Consider the following 14,158-nt stretch of genomic DNA (forward strand, 5'->3'; position numbering starts at 1 on the left):
GCGTGAGCCTCAGCGCCCAGCCTAGTTAGCCTTTTTTAAACGTCCTGTCTCCAGAGGTTGCCGAAGTTGGTTTTCTTCGGCCTCCTTCTCTCGCCCAGGCCCAGGGCTGGGAAGAGGCCGGTTCCCGCCTGCAACCTGCACTGAAGACAGGAACCTTGGAAGCCGGTACCGGAACGCTCTGAAACGGCACCAAAGTACGCATCCTAGGGCGGAAAAGCGTTACCAAGACACTCGTCCCCAGAGCCGCTTCCTGGGACTCTCTAGCCTCCTACCGCTTCTCGGCGATGTTCCGGTTTCCGCCCTCCTCCTCGCGCTGTTTCCGCCTCTTCCCTTCGGCCGCCGGATTTTGACGTGCTCTCGCGAGATTTGGGTCTCTTCCTAAGCCGGCGCTCGGCAAGGTAGGTTGGCGGCCTGCTCTCGGACGGAACTTTTCTTCTTGGGTTGAGGAAGACGCTTTTTGGAGTCAGGCGCTGGAGCGGCGGGCCTTGCTCACCTGGTGGGGATACAACCGATTACCCGCCCTGTGCCCTCCGATGGCTTCTGCGGGTCTGCGGGGCGAGCGGGGCCTGGTCGGGGGGTGCGGGCGGGAGGGCGAGCCGGCGGCGCCTGCAGCCCCGGCCGCGTAACGCTGACCGCTGTGCCTTTAGTTCTCCCAGGAGAAGGCCATGTTCAGTTCGAGCGCCAAGATCGTGAAGCCCAATGGCGAGAAGCCGGACGAGTTCGAGTCCGGCATCTCCCAGGTGAGAGGGTTTCCCTGGGGTCTGGGATGGGGGGAGGCGCCCCGCTCGGGAGGGAAGGCGGCCGCGGGTGTGCTGGGACCGGGATGCTCGGACGCGCGCTGAGGGTCGGCCCTGCTGTTCGTTGCTTCTTAGGCTCTTCTGGAGCTGGAGATGAACTCGGACCTCAAGGCTCAGCTCAGGGAGCTGAATATTACGGCAGCCAAGGTAAGCTGGCGCTCCCTCGGCTGGGAGGGAGGTTGCGGCGCGTCTCCCCGCGCAGTGCCTGGGAGGGTGGTTAGATGACCTGGGTTACGGTTGATGATGACTTGCCGCCTGGCCGCCTAACCTGCACTCAGGTTCGGCCGTGTTGTTTGGGAGTGACGCCGCCCAGGTGCAGGGAGTGGGGTTGCAGGTACCCTGCAGCTTAAGCTGTCCACGTGCGGGCGGTGGAGAGACGTGGAGTAGGGAGGGCCTGGGCCCGTTTCGGACCTTATTTGCCCTTACTTAGTTATAGATACAGCAAAGAGCTGTGGGGAGCCCAGGATGAGACTTTCTACACTTAGCCCGGAGTTGCCGCAGGCGGGGGTGCAGAAGTGGCAGTGATTGGCGCCCTGGCCTGGACAGTCTCCCTTCCTGGAATAAGGAAATCTGAAGATTGGAGAGAGATGGGAACATCTCCGAAGGGTGCATTTATCATTAACTCAAAACTAGTATTAGTTTGTAATGCAGCTACGGTGTTAGTGATAAGGTCTTATCCTCTAATTTGACCACAACGTTTACTTTCACTTTCTGAAGCAGTTAACAAAGTGGATTTTTGTTTTTTTCTTTAGGAAATTGAAGTTGGTGGTGGTCGGAAAGCTATCATAATCTTTGTTCCCGTTCCTCAACTGAAATCTTTCCAGAAAATCCAAGTCCGGCTAGTACGCGAATTGGAGAAAAAGTTCAGTGGGAAGCATGTCGTCTTTATCGCTCAGGTATCTGTTCTGTTGCAGCACGTTTCTGTTGGTGAATTTTGCTAAAATTGCTTGTATTTAGACTGAATTAATAGTTGGAATAATGAAAACAATCCTTTTATGAATCCAATTGGGTAGAAAGATAAAGTACAGGCGGAACGCGGTGGCTTAGGCCTGTAATCCCAGCATGGGGAGGTGGAGGCAGGTGGATCACTTTAGAGACCAGCCTGGGCAACATGGTTAGACCCTGTCTACAAAAAATAGAAAAATAAGTTTTAAAAAGAAAGACAAAGTACACTCTTTAGGAGTCGAAACAAATCTGTAAAGTGACAGACTGCTGTGTTTTGAGTTACGAAAATGATTTCGCATATTTAAATTTCCACAAGTCTAGTGGGTTGCTTACAGAGATGATCAAACTAAGAAACCTGTTACAGGCCGGGTGTGGTGGCTCATACCTGTAATCCCAGCACTTTGGGAGGCTGAGGCAGGCAGATCACGAAGTCAGGAGATTGACACCATCCTGGCTAACACGGTGAAACCCTGTCTCTACTAAAAAATGCCAAAAATTAGCCGGGCGTGGTGGCGCGTGCCTGTAGTCCCAGCTACTTGGGAGGCTGAGGCGGGAGAATGGCCTGAACCAGGGAGGCGGAGCTTGCAGTGAGCCGAGATAGCCCACTGAACTTCAGCCTGGGCGACAGAGAGAGACTCCGTCTCAAAAAAAAAAAAAAAAAAGAAACCTGTTACAGTTACAGTTCGGATCGGGATTGGTGCAAACTGAAGTCTATGGGGAATGAAGTTCCAGGATAAAAGTAGTATTCTGGGTCATAGGCATGGGGAAAGGCGTATCTGGGAGATTTTTTCCCGCTGTCGTATTAGTAGAGGCTGTAGATTCGGAATGAGTTATTCAAGAATCAGGAAGTAACTCCATAGAAGGGATTCCTCAGTCAATTGTTGGTCTAAGTTGTTTAGCCTTCTCGAACTTTGAACTTACCCTTGCTTTTAAAGCAGTATGATAGAGCTTTTTGTCAATTTAAGGTCTTTTTTCATTTTGTTGCATGTTAATTTTTACCTTACAGAGGAGAATTCTGCCTAAGCCAACTCGAAAAAGCCGTACAAAAAATAAGCAAAAGCGTCCCAGGAGGTGAGTATTTTAGTAGTTTCAGAAGTGTGTGTGCCCCCTTATTAACAATTTGTGTAAGTTGTAGTTTATGAAAACAGATGTTCAAGTGGGAGCAGCATTTAAATGGTTTACTGCATAGTTGCACATGGTATGTTTTAGAATTCTAGATGTAAAACATACATGTATTCATGTAGCCATTGTGTGTCTAGTAGGTCAGTGCTGTCACAAGATGAGATGATTTCCTCCGATTATTTGTGCACAGGCTAGGAATGATGAGAAGGAAATCATTACTTTTAATTCTGTGATATAGCATGCTAGACATAGTTGACGTGGGCTTGGATTTATCTTTTATGTTTATTTTTGCTGTGGGTTGGAGTTAAAAAAAATGTAGGATTTTGGTGATAACATTACAGGTTAAAATCACTACAGTTGAAGATGCTGATGGAAAATGATTCATGAACTTGATTGACTTACAGGTTATCGCATAAACTCAAATATTGGTAGTTGTCTTCTTGAACTAGATATTTTGGTATTTTGTTAGTCTCTGATTAGTATGTTGTTTTACAAATGAGAATTATTAAATCCCTGTGGACTTTTCCCTAGGGATGAGTTTAAGAAAAAAAAATTCTAGTTATGCCTGTACCCTATAACATGTATAATTTGTATTGTTATCCTCAGTGGATGAGAAAGCTGATCTAAGGCTGGGATAACTTGCTCATTGCAACTAATACTAGTAATGCTAAGAATTTTTTTTTTAACTCAGTCTTGTTCTGAAAACTGCTAGAAAATAGTGTGGGAATCTAGTAATGTGTTATTGTATCGAACTGTGGTATGTGGAAAGGTAGGTGCCAGGTTTTCTAGAACTTGAATTCTATGGCTTAGTACTTTGAAAAACTTTTATAGGCAGAGTGGCATAAGAACTTAGGATTTTTTTTTTCCCTAAATCATGACACTTGAAGAGGGTTTTGGAAACTCAGTTCTGAGAACCTGAGTTAGGAAATAAGAACAGTCCCTGTGCTTTCTACACAGCAAAAGGACTGTCCCTCAAACCCATAGCTTTAGTTCCCCTCAGTACAAACCTCTGTTTCCCAAGTTTTCTCAGACAGTGGCTTCACAGTGTTTCTGGTGGGACCTAGTTAGTTTGTACATGGAAAGCCTTCCCTCCTTCACACTAAGCCCAGCTGGTAGGTCATAGTGATTCTATCACTTTTCCAGTCTGGCGGCCTGCTTTCAGATTTATCTTCCCTGTTCAGTAGAGCTATCTTTATCTAACTCAGGTGAAATGCTGAAATGGATAGTTTTTGGGTATAGCAGGGCTTTTCCTCTGAAGCGCTGCAGTCCCTGTGGTTTGTGATGATTGAGTGGTGCCATTGCTCTCCATTTTAAAAGATTATGGATGACGTTGGAATCTAATTTCCGTATTTGGGTGCTTTCCTAGTATTGTAAGAATATGCTTAATTAATGAGTCACAATGAATAATGCATTTGTCTTGATTTGCTTTCTGAAAGGTGATGAGGGTTTTGGGAAATGGACTTTCTTCAGGCTTTTGCCCTTTGTGGCTGTGGCATATTAAGATGTTGGCAGTAAAATTGAGGGCCACCGGAAGATGTTAACTGTGTATATGGGCGCTGCCAGATAGGAAATCCAAATGAGTAGACTGTAGTGTTATTGTTAGCTACCGTGGGGTGAGACCTAGACAGATAACCATATGTAAGGCAGCTCCGTAAATGCTGAAACAAAGAACCGTTTCTTGACTTAATCCTGATGTCTCGTGGTACGTGGTAGCTGCCCCAAAAGCTTGCAGTTAATTGAAACTTCTTATTTGTTAGGTGGCAGGTAGGTAGGTTTTGAACTTGATAGTGATATTCAGATGAGAGGAGCAAGATTGCACTGGCAGTTTTTGTGACACTGATGGGTTGGAAATCAAAGACCCACATGTGTGGGGAGGGGCAGCTATCCTAGAGCTGGTGATAGAACAGTGCCTTGGGGTGGAAGATTGCCTCATTTGATCTTAGAGAACAAGGAGTTTGGATGATATCTGGGAGGTCTAGGAGAGCTCCTGAAGGTCTTTTATAAGTAAATAATGTGATCATATCAGTTTTTTAGAAAGATTATCTCGACACTGGAAGGGGGGTGGTTTTGGAGATGAGCAAGAGTATTAAAGGTTATTGTAGTGATTTAGTTGAGAAATGATACAAGTGAAAATAAAGATGTGTTAAGAGTCCTCACTAATCTCACATTCTCTAGAGATGGTCACTCATTGTCTTGGTGAGTTTGCAGTTTACCCCAGAGTAACATTTAAAATTGACTGAGCTTTTGAAATAAATCAATAAGCTATTACCCTATTCTAGGTAGGTAAAAGCTATTACCCTATTACCCTATTCTAGGTAGGCTTTAGTTTGGTATGTGAAATATAACAAGGTTATTTGAAAATGAGTGTTAATTTGACTTCAGGAACCTGGGATTTGCATTTTCATTTTGACTTAAAGAGGTGCCCTCTGGAGTTCACCGGAGGGCAGGCATTGCTAGGTTACTTACCTTTTTAACTATTCTTTTAGCCGTACTCTGACAGCTGTGCACGATGCCATCCTTGAGGACTTGGTCTTCCCAAGCGAAATTGTGGGCAAAAGAATCCGCGTCAAACTAGATGGCAGCCGGCTCATAAAGGTTCATTTGGACAAAGCACAGCAGAACAATGTGGAACACAAGGTAATGGGTCAACATTTTATCATGGACAGGTTCAGCCACAGTGAGAGTGGATTTTAGTGTAACCAGTCTCCATGCGCCACCATATCAATGACTATAGTAAACTCAGGACTAGTTCTTTTACCTGCACTTCAGCCCGCTCTCCTTTGGATTATGTGTCAGGTGTTAAATGGAGATGTTTCAAGAATTGAACACTTGAAATTCTCTGTACCTTTTGGAAGTAGACTCATTCTGTGGTCTGACTTTTAGTTAGGCTGTATATTCTTGGTGAGTTAGGGGTGGGTGGTGATGGCATCAGTGTCTTGGGAGGACATAACCATGTGGGTGACTGCTGGGGTCCCCTGATGGCTTCCCCGGTGCCGTGGTGTACAGTCCTGTCCCACAACATTGGAGAGGAGCTTGTCCCCGGTCATAAGACTGCTGCGGACATGTTGTGTGTATGCCTTATCTTCTCAGTACTTAGTTGCTGAGGAGAAAAACCGTACAGGGCACGAAATAATTTCACGAAACTATTAGGTTTTAAGCTGAGTGTGTATTTCAAAGTTTTGTGATGAATTCTTTCTTTTCTTGTAGGTTGAAACTTTTTCTGGTGTCTATAAGAAACTCACGGGCAAGGATGTTAATTTTGAATTCCCAGAGTTTCAGTTGTAAACAAAAATGACTAAATAAAAAATATATATTCACAGTACTCTGTTTCAGTTATGTTTTTCAAAATTCCAAACTCATGGATATGCAGCTGTCTTCATTATCAGTGGCGTCCTGTGGGCCAGAGGATTTCACCAGGAGGGGTGTCTGTGCCAGAAAGCTTGATGCCTGTGAGGTTCTGCTTGTATTCAGGGGTGCAAGTGTCATCACATGATGCTGCAGAAATAGCCGAATATTGGCACTTTTGCATGGTTCAAACTAAAAATATACCAGGTATTTTTTTATTGTGATATACGTGAAATTTACCGTATTACCCATTTTTAACTTTACAGCTCAGTAGCCTTAAGAATATCTACAAAGTTGGGAAGCAGAACTCTGGAACTTTTTTATTCATGTTGTAGAACTGAAATTACCCATTAAACCAACACCTCCACTTCTCATTCCGTCAGATTTGTTGAATTTTTTATACATAAATTCATGTTAGGTGTTAAACGGACTTTCACAAGTTAAATGACAGAGTCTGATTAATAGATTTTAGTAGATGCTAAGTGGTGTGTAAACTTGGGTATTCCAATTCCCCACTTCCTTAGTTTTCTAGTTCAAACGAAGGCCCTGGGTGAAATGAAAGCTCTGAAGTGAGGACCCTGGTGTGGTGTCAGGTGACTAGTTGGACCAGGTCTTTGTAGAGTGGAGCAGATGTCTTACCAGAGAATTATTTCCTCAGTTTTGGCTTTGTGCCAGATTGCTTTCAGGTATTGATAAGCCTTAAAATGACCTTGTAAAATTAACCTTCCTGCTTCTATAGGGTGAAGAGACAATCAGTGAACAACCCCCCAGATAACATGTTTTACATCAAATTATTCCCACAGGTAGACTCATTCCAGGAAGCCTCTGAGGCAACACAATAGTATTTTCCCATTTTGCAGATGAGGGTCAGGCCTCTTAGGAGTAGAACTGTCAGGCTCCTGAGGCTGTTGTCCAGGCCGAATTCACGTGGCGGTGCAGGCACACAGGATGTTTTCAAAGCTTTGGCAAGTGCTCTTGATCATACTTGGCTGACGCCTTTGTAGATGAGTGGGTAGTGAGGGAGATGCCTGTTAAGCAGTCAGTTACCAAGGCTGGCCCTTTATCCTCAGTAGTCCATGGGTCCCTTCCCCACTTCTGCTGTCTCTGCCCTGTCCCTGTCAGGGTCGCCCTGGTTTCTCTGGAATGAGGTATTCACTTAGGTCCGGGGTGCTGCAAACCTATTCTCACTCTTCTCCAGCATGAAGCACCCTTCTCCCCCCATCCTCCTGTTTCCTGGCGATCTGTGTTTAGTGGCTTTTTGGGAGGCTTCATCTCTGTCATCTCAAACATTTAGTGTATTGGAATTCACAGATTCACTGGTTTGGGAAACAAGATTTACACAGGCTGTCCTAGAATGTTATGCATTTTCCTTTTAAAAAATGTTATGGGCCAGGCGTGGTGGTTCACTCATCCCTGTAATCCCAGCACTTGGGGAGGCCGAGGCAGGCAGATCAGCTGAGGTCAGGAGTTCGAGACCAGCCTGGCCAACATGGTAAAACCCCGTCTCTACTAAAAATACAAAAATTACTGGGGAGGCTGAGGAGAATTGCTTGAGCCCAGGAGGTGGAGTCTGCAGTGAGCCAAGATATCGCCACTGCACTCCAGCATGGGCGATAAGACCGAGACTCCGTATCAAAAAAAAAAAGAAAAGTTCTGAATTTCTTGATTTTCCTACGATGCCAGTGGCTATCAGTAGCATACCTAGTAGACATTAAAAAACACATCTCCAGGAAAAGAAGAAACTTTAACATTATGTGAGAAAACAATTGTTTTTTGAAATTAGTGTAAGGAATGAGCTTATATTAAGATGTCCGTTGGGAAAGGCTTCCCTTTTAGGGGAAAGCTACATTGACCTGTAAGGTATAAATAACACAAAAACTCAGAAATATTCTTACCTATTTAAGATGCTTATGAAGAGTCTCAGTTGGCTTTGAATCTATTTGTTAATAATCCCTTCTGATTACTTGGCAAGAACAAAGATGACCAGAATACCAAGAAAGATGGAAAATTTTGGTTGATTTTTCAACAAAAACTTCACCTTTGCCAGATGGGAAGCATAGCCAAAGATAGGCTTCTGTTCGCATCTGTCTTTGTAAGGGGTCTTAAAAAAAAAACAAACCCTCATAATGGAAGTTTTCTGTCATACTCAAAAGTATAACAGAATCAGTAGGGGCCTCTGTCCCGTCACCCAGCTTGAGCAAGTACTGATATGTTACTAATCTTGTTTAATCTATTCTTATCCTTTTTTTGCTGGAGATTTTTGAAGCAAATTCTAAACATATCATTTAGGAACCTTTTAGCTGTGATAATTATTAAAATCAAGTGCCAAACTTAAAACTAGATTTTAAATTGTTATATCAAAGTATAACAATCATTGCTTTCACTAAAAATACCTTGGTGAACAAAAAGACTTAGATATCATTACTATTGTTACTCATTTAAAACTTCTGTGTTTTCATAACCTACATAACCTATTAGTACTGTGGTGCATTCTGTATTAATTACGCATTGGAGGTGCTCAAAAATTTTACTCGGAGTGCACAATAGAAGAATTCGGGGCCTAGTGTGCTAAACACGCACAATTTTCATCGGTAAACTTTGTCAAGTAAGCTTAAGTATATCTTTTTTTGTTTGTTTTCTGTCAAGCTGTTCTTTATTTCAGGGAGAGGGCGGGGGAGGGGCTCAGTCTTTCTTGGCAGCAGCTTTCCCCATGGCGGCCAATACGTTGCTGAGCTCCTCCCGCTTCCTCTTGGCGCGGAGGTGCGTCCCCACCCTTTTCTTGATAAACTTGAGGGCCCGTTCGACCTTGGAGACCTTCAGTAACTCCATGGCGCGCCGCTCGTACGGGGCAAAGCCACACACCTCCCGAATCACGTCCCGCACGAACTTGGTGTGTTTGGTCAGACGCCCGCGGCGGCGGCTGTGCCTGGGCTTGCTCACGTTCTTGGTCACTTTGTGGCCCTTGTTGAGGCCCACGGCCATAGGGTAGCGTAGAGCCATGGCTGCTGCTCTCCAGAGGCGGCCGTGGCGGAAGGCAAGTATATCTTTTTTTGTCAAGAAAGCTTAAATATAGCCGGGCGCGGTGGCTCAAGCCTGTAATCCCAGCACTTTGGGAGGCCGAGGCGGGCGGATCACGAGGTCAGGAGATCGAGACCATCCTGGCTAACACGGTGAAACCCCGTCTCTACTAAAAATACAAAAAAATTAGCCGGGCATGTTGGCGGGCGCCTGTAGTCCCAGCTACTCGGGAGGCTGAGGCAGGAGAATGGCGTGAACCCGGGAGGCGGAGCTTGCAGTGAGCCGAGATGCGCCACTGCACTCCAGCCTGGGGGACACAGCAAGACTCCGTCTCAAAAAAAAAAAAAAAAAAAAAAAATTTTTGAAAGGTAAATATAAACTTTTTCATGATTGTGTTGAACAAAAATTAGACGGTAAACCTGCAGGCATGAATGTATGCATTTGCTATGGGAAGTAATGGTGGTTTTAAAAAATCCTTTTCCCTTCTAGTTAATGCAGCCGTTTCTCCGTGATTCATACAACATAGTAAGGGAACCAGTGAAGGTACACAAAGTCACACAGTTTTAGTACGGCATCTTTTTTTTTTTTTTTTTTTGAGGCCGAGTCTTGCTCTGTCGCCCAGGCTGGAGTGCAGTGGCGCAATCTCGGCTCACTGCAAGCTCCGTCTCCCGGGTTCACGCCACTCTCCTGCCTCAGCCTCTCCGAGTAGCTGGGACTACAGGCGCCCGCCACCATGCCCGGCTAATTTTTTGTATTTTTAGTAGAGATGAGGTTTCACCGTGGTCTCGATCTCCTGACCTCGTGATCCGCCCACCTCGGCCTCCCAAAGTGTTGGGATTACAAGCGTGAGCCACCGCACCCGGCCCTAGTACAGCATCTTGAATGTTTTCAGGCACTGAGATGATACTAGACCTGTAAAGCAGGTATTAGACTTGATATTTATTAAAATTTATAACAGGACAATGCAACCGCAGCCTAGCGAAAGAGACATTTCAATGACTGGAGATGGGCCTGGTTCCTAAGATTCCTGTTATTGCTAGATGAGCTGTTGGAAATGCTTTAACTCCATCGGATTTTCTCACTATAATCAATGGCGGCAACAGTGGGTGAGTGACTGTAATGAAGTTTAGCCTGAATGCCTCTAGCAATCACATTTTACTCAAAATGCTATACAGATAAAATCAGGGCCGTGCTCTGTAATACTTAACGAGGCCACCATTAAAGTCAGCGTGCTGCTAATTGTCTGGATCTGAAATGGCCTAAGCTTCCTCTTGAAAGTAGAGCAAATCACTCCTTACTCAGCTTTTAAATCATTATCCGACAGAACTCCCTTAGCATTCTGCCAGTTTTATTCCCAACTGTGATGTCTGGCACGCTGTGTGCTTGTGATAGTACCTGACCGTTCCACTCAGGGGCCCTGAAAGCAGCGCTGACCACGTCTTAACCTGACATGGCTAAGACTTCGCCTAAAGCTCTTGGGGAGTTTGATGTGTTGGGTGGGGAGTCACTCCCTGTGTTTGGTGGCCTGAAGATAAGCTGCATCATTCCTTCGTACACCTCAGGTTTCCCACTGGGAAATGAAAGGGTTGGCCTGGGCTAGCTGAGTCTGGCAGTCCCTCTAATTCTAAAAGTCACTGACTTTAAGTAATACAAGTTTAAAGAATCAGTAAATATAGACAAGTTCTCAGAGTATTTGGCACTTAGTAAAGATGAATGAATGTGTTTTCCTGTCCTTGAAAACCAAACCAGTTACAGATTTTATTTTTTTAAGACAAGAGTCTTGCTCTGTCACCCAGGCTGGAATGCAGAGGTGTGATCATGGCTCAGTGCAGCCTCAAACTCCCCAGCTCAAGCGATCCTCCTGCCTCAGCCTCCTGAGTAGCTGCTCCTACAGGCGCACACCCAGCTAATTAAAAAAAAAATTTTTTTTTGTAAAGATGGTGGTCTTGCTAGGTTGCCCAGGCTGATTTTGAACTCCTGGGTTCAAGTGAGCCTCCCTCCTTGGCCTCCCAAAGTGCTGGAATTACAGGCATGAGCCAGCATGCCTGGCCTGGGGTTAACTTGATTTTCAGTTTTAAGGCCTGTGCTGGAGCAGGAGCGTCTAGTGTGGCAGACAGTTGGGGGTGAGTAGGATGGTGTCTGGGGACACCAGAACAGTTCCTATGTCTTCACTGAGTGTCGGTCCATGTGGGTCAGACACTGGGGTAGACTCTTGAAGGATTAGCTCAAATCCTTACAAGGACCCTGGGAGGTAGGCAGTGGTTTCCAACGCTTGGAAAGTTTTAAAAACAAGAACACTGAGGTCCCACCAGCAGCGTATCACATCGGCAGCTTTAGGGTGGGGCGCAGCCATGTGTTTTAAGAAGTTTTCCAGTCGATTCTGATGCAAGCTCAAGTTTGAGGACCTCTGATAGTTGAATCCCTAATAGTCTCTGATGATACAGCGGTGGGGCCCCGCCCTCATGCGCCCAGGCAGGGAGGCTGTGCTCCTGGATCTCACGTCTGTGCTCCTGATCTCATGCTGGTGCTCCTGGATCTCATGCCTGTGCTCCTGGACAGCTGTGCGCTGCCGGACTGGCACGGTCAGAGGGAAGTGCCGGGGAGAAGACGGAGGCCCAGCCCCACACTGCTGAGGCGGGAGGCCAGCGGGGCTCCACTCTTTCAGGGAACTCAAGGACGGGGAGAGGTGGCTGCCGTTAATGTCCTCGTGGACAATGTCCCAGAGATTTGGCAGCACACACTGTGTGACCCCAGTGAGAATTCCCATCCAGAGACAAGCAGGCTTTTCATCCGGCTCCTGCTGTCCAGATTCCTGAGTTATCTCTGAGAAATGTAAATACTATTTGGGATTTGTGCCAGAGTCTTTTCCTGGCCCCGTGGCGTGGACCCGCTCCATGAGAGGGTCAGGGTTCACGAGGCAAAAGGCTGTTCCCAGCAGCCACGACTTAAACACTTTCAAGAAAAAGCTGCGGGGAGGAGAGGAAAAAGGAGGGGGAAGGCCTCCCTGGCCCTTCTGTTCCCAGTGCAGGTGTGAACACGGTTTATAGTCTAACTGTGCTTCCAATATAGTGTACTCGAGATAGGAAGTTAAATGATCACTTATTTATGTAACTGAGAGTAATTATCAGTTTATTGGCTTTTTTTTTTTTTTTAAAGCCCTTAATGTTTCAGGCACACAAAAACAAATGGAAAACACCCATGTCAGCTGTGAAACAGAAGCTGGGCAGTTGGGTCTTGGGGGGTCCTGTGGGCCTTGCTGGCTTGCTCTGTGACAAGTGCAGCTTTAGTGCGACGGGCCCAGACTCCGACTGGCACGTTCTTTGTGAACCGTGATCTTGGGCAAGGTCTCTCATTCTTGAACCCTGAAACGGGGGTGATAACTCCTTGCTCTGAGGGTAGCTGTGAGGCCTCCATTAGTGAGTGGCCATGAATGATCCTAGCTGGCACCGGGTTCTACACACGGTTCCGTTCTCTTCACCCCAGTTTGCGTCCTGCACGGGCAGAGGGGATAGCTGCCCAAAGGACGTGATGTGATGGGCCTGGCCTGGGACACTGTGCTCCGCACCCCACTTCAGACAACAGAGGCAGATTCACCATGAGGCCAATAAAGATCCGGCTGGAGAGGCCTTAGCATTGAGTTCTGTGGTCATATATTTTTATAAAATTAGCACAAATAAAATATTAAGCACAATAGGCCAGGTGTGGTGGCTCATGCCTGTAATCCTAGCACTCTGGGAGGCGGAGGTGGGCAGATCACGAGGTCAGGAGATGGAGATCATCCTGGCTAACACGGTGAAACCCTGTCTGTACTAAAAATACAAAAAATTAGCCGGGCGTGGTGGCGGGTGCCTGTAGTCCCAGCTACTTGGGAGGCTGAGGCAGGAGAATGACGTAAACCCAGGAGGCGGGGCTTGCAGTGAGCTGAGATCGCGCCACTGCACTCTAGCCTGGGTGACAGAGCCAGACTCTGTCTCAAAAATAAATAAATAAATAAAATAAGCACAATGAGTGAAGACTGCTGTCTGGTTCCTCCGTCACAGCCTCCTGCTGAGTGGTGCCGATGCGGCCCAGGCATCTTTGCATCCCACTGAGGGTTTCCCCACCTCGGCACTGTTAGCTTTTAGGGCTGGAGAGCTCTGTGCTGTGGGACCATCTCATGCCTTGTAGGATGTTTAGCAGCATCCCTGGCCTCTCCCACTAGAAGCCAGTACCATGTCCCCAGTTGTGACAACTAAAAATGTTTCCCACACATTGTCAAATGTCCCTGAGCCCGAGGGGTGGGGAGAGCAAACTGGAGTTGAGTTGGGATTATATCGTTTTGGATTTCAGCTGGATATGCTCGGTGGTTCATGGTATAGGAGGAAGTCATGAGCTACAAATTGGTCAGCAGTGTGGTCATTTCAAAGACCAGGATGACTCTGCACAAAACAAACCAAAACCCAATCATTGAAATGCCTGAAATCAAACACCTAGTATATGAAAGAAAACTGACAGGTTTCCCCAGACTTGACAACCATCCAAGAAATGTTCATGACGTTACTGATAAAGGCTTGTGGAGCTGAAGTAAACTGTTTTGAAGCTACCAATAATAAGTTTAAATAACCATGCAAGATAGAGCAAATACTGAGTCATCTTCTGTTCTTTCTATAGAAATTTGTGTTCATGGGAGCAGGCAATGAAAGAATATACAGCCAAATAATATAGAAACATAAGGGCTGGGCCGGGCGCTGTGGCTCACACCTGTACTCCCAGCACTTGGGGAGGCCGAGGTGGGTGGATCAGGAAGTCAGAAGATCGAGACCATCCTGGCTAACATGGTGAAACCCCGTCTCTACTAAAATACAAAAAATTAGCCAGGCCTGGTGGCGGGTGCCTGTAGTCCCAGCTACCAGGAGGCTGAGGCAGGAGAATCGCTTGAACCCGGGAGGCAG

At 46.3% G+C, this 14,158-nt stretch overlaps 2 protein-coding genes across 2 annotated transcripts; one reads left to right on the forward strand and one right to left on the reverse strand.

Moving 5' to 3' along the window:
• Positions 1–280: 280 nt before the first annotated feature.
• RPS7 (ribosomal protein S7) lies at positions 281–6,186 on the forward strand. Its single transcript, XM_032172109.2, has 7 exons — positions 281–398; positions 648–740; positions 873–944; positions 1,550–1,693; positions 2,749–2,813; positions 5,351–5,501; positions 6,072–6,186. Exons 2-7 carry the CDS (start codon positions 666–668, stop codon positions 6,147–6,149), a joined length of 585 nt encoding a protein of 194 aa, XP_032028000.1. The 5' UTR covers positions 281–398; positions 648–665; the 3' UTR covers positions 6,150–6,186.
• A 2,659-nt stretch (positions 6,187–8,845) lies between these two features.
• LOC116480155 (large ribosomal subunit protein eL36-like) lies at positions 8,846–9,244 on the reverse strand. The gene has a single exon (XM_032753360.2). It carries the CDS (start codon positions 9,207–9,209, stop codon positions 8,892–8,894), a length of 318 nt encoding a protein of 105 aa, XP_032609251.1. The 5' UTR covers positions 9,210–9,244; the 3' UTR covers positions 8,846–8,891.
• Between the last annotated feature and the right edge of the window lie 4,914 nt (positions 9,245–14,158).

This window comes from Hylobates moloch, unplaced genomic scaffold, assembly GCF_009828535.3.
Source record: "Hylobates moloch isolate HMO894 unplaced genomic scaffold, HMol_V3 SCAFFOLD_13, whole genome shotgun sequence".
Lineage (NCBI taxonomy): Eukaryota > Metazoa > Chordata > Mammalia > Primates > Hylobatidae > Hylobates > Hylobates moloch.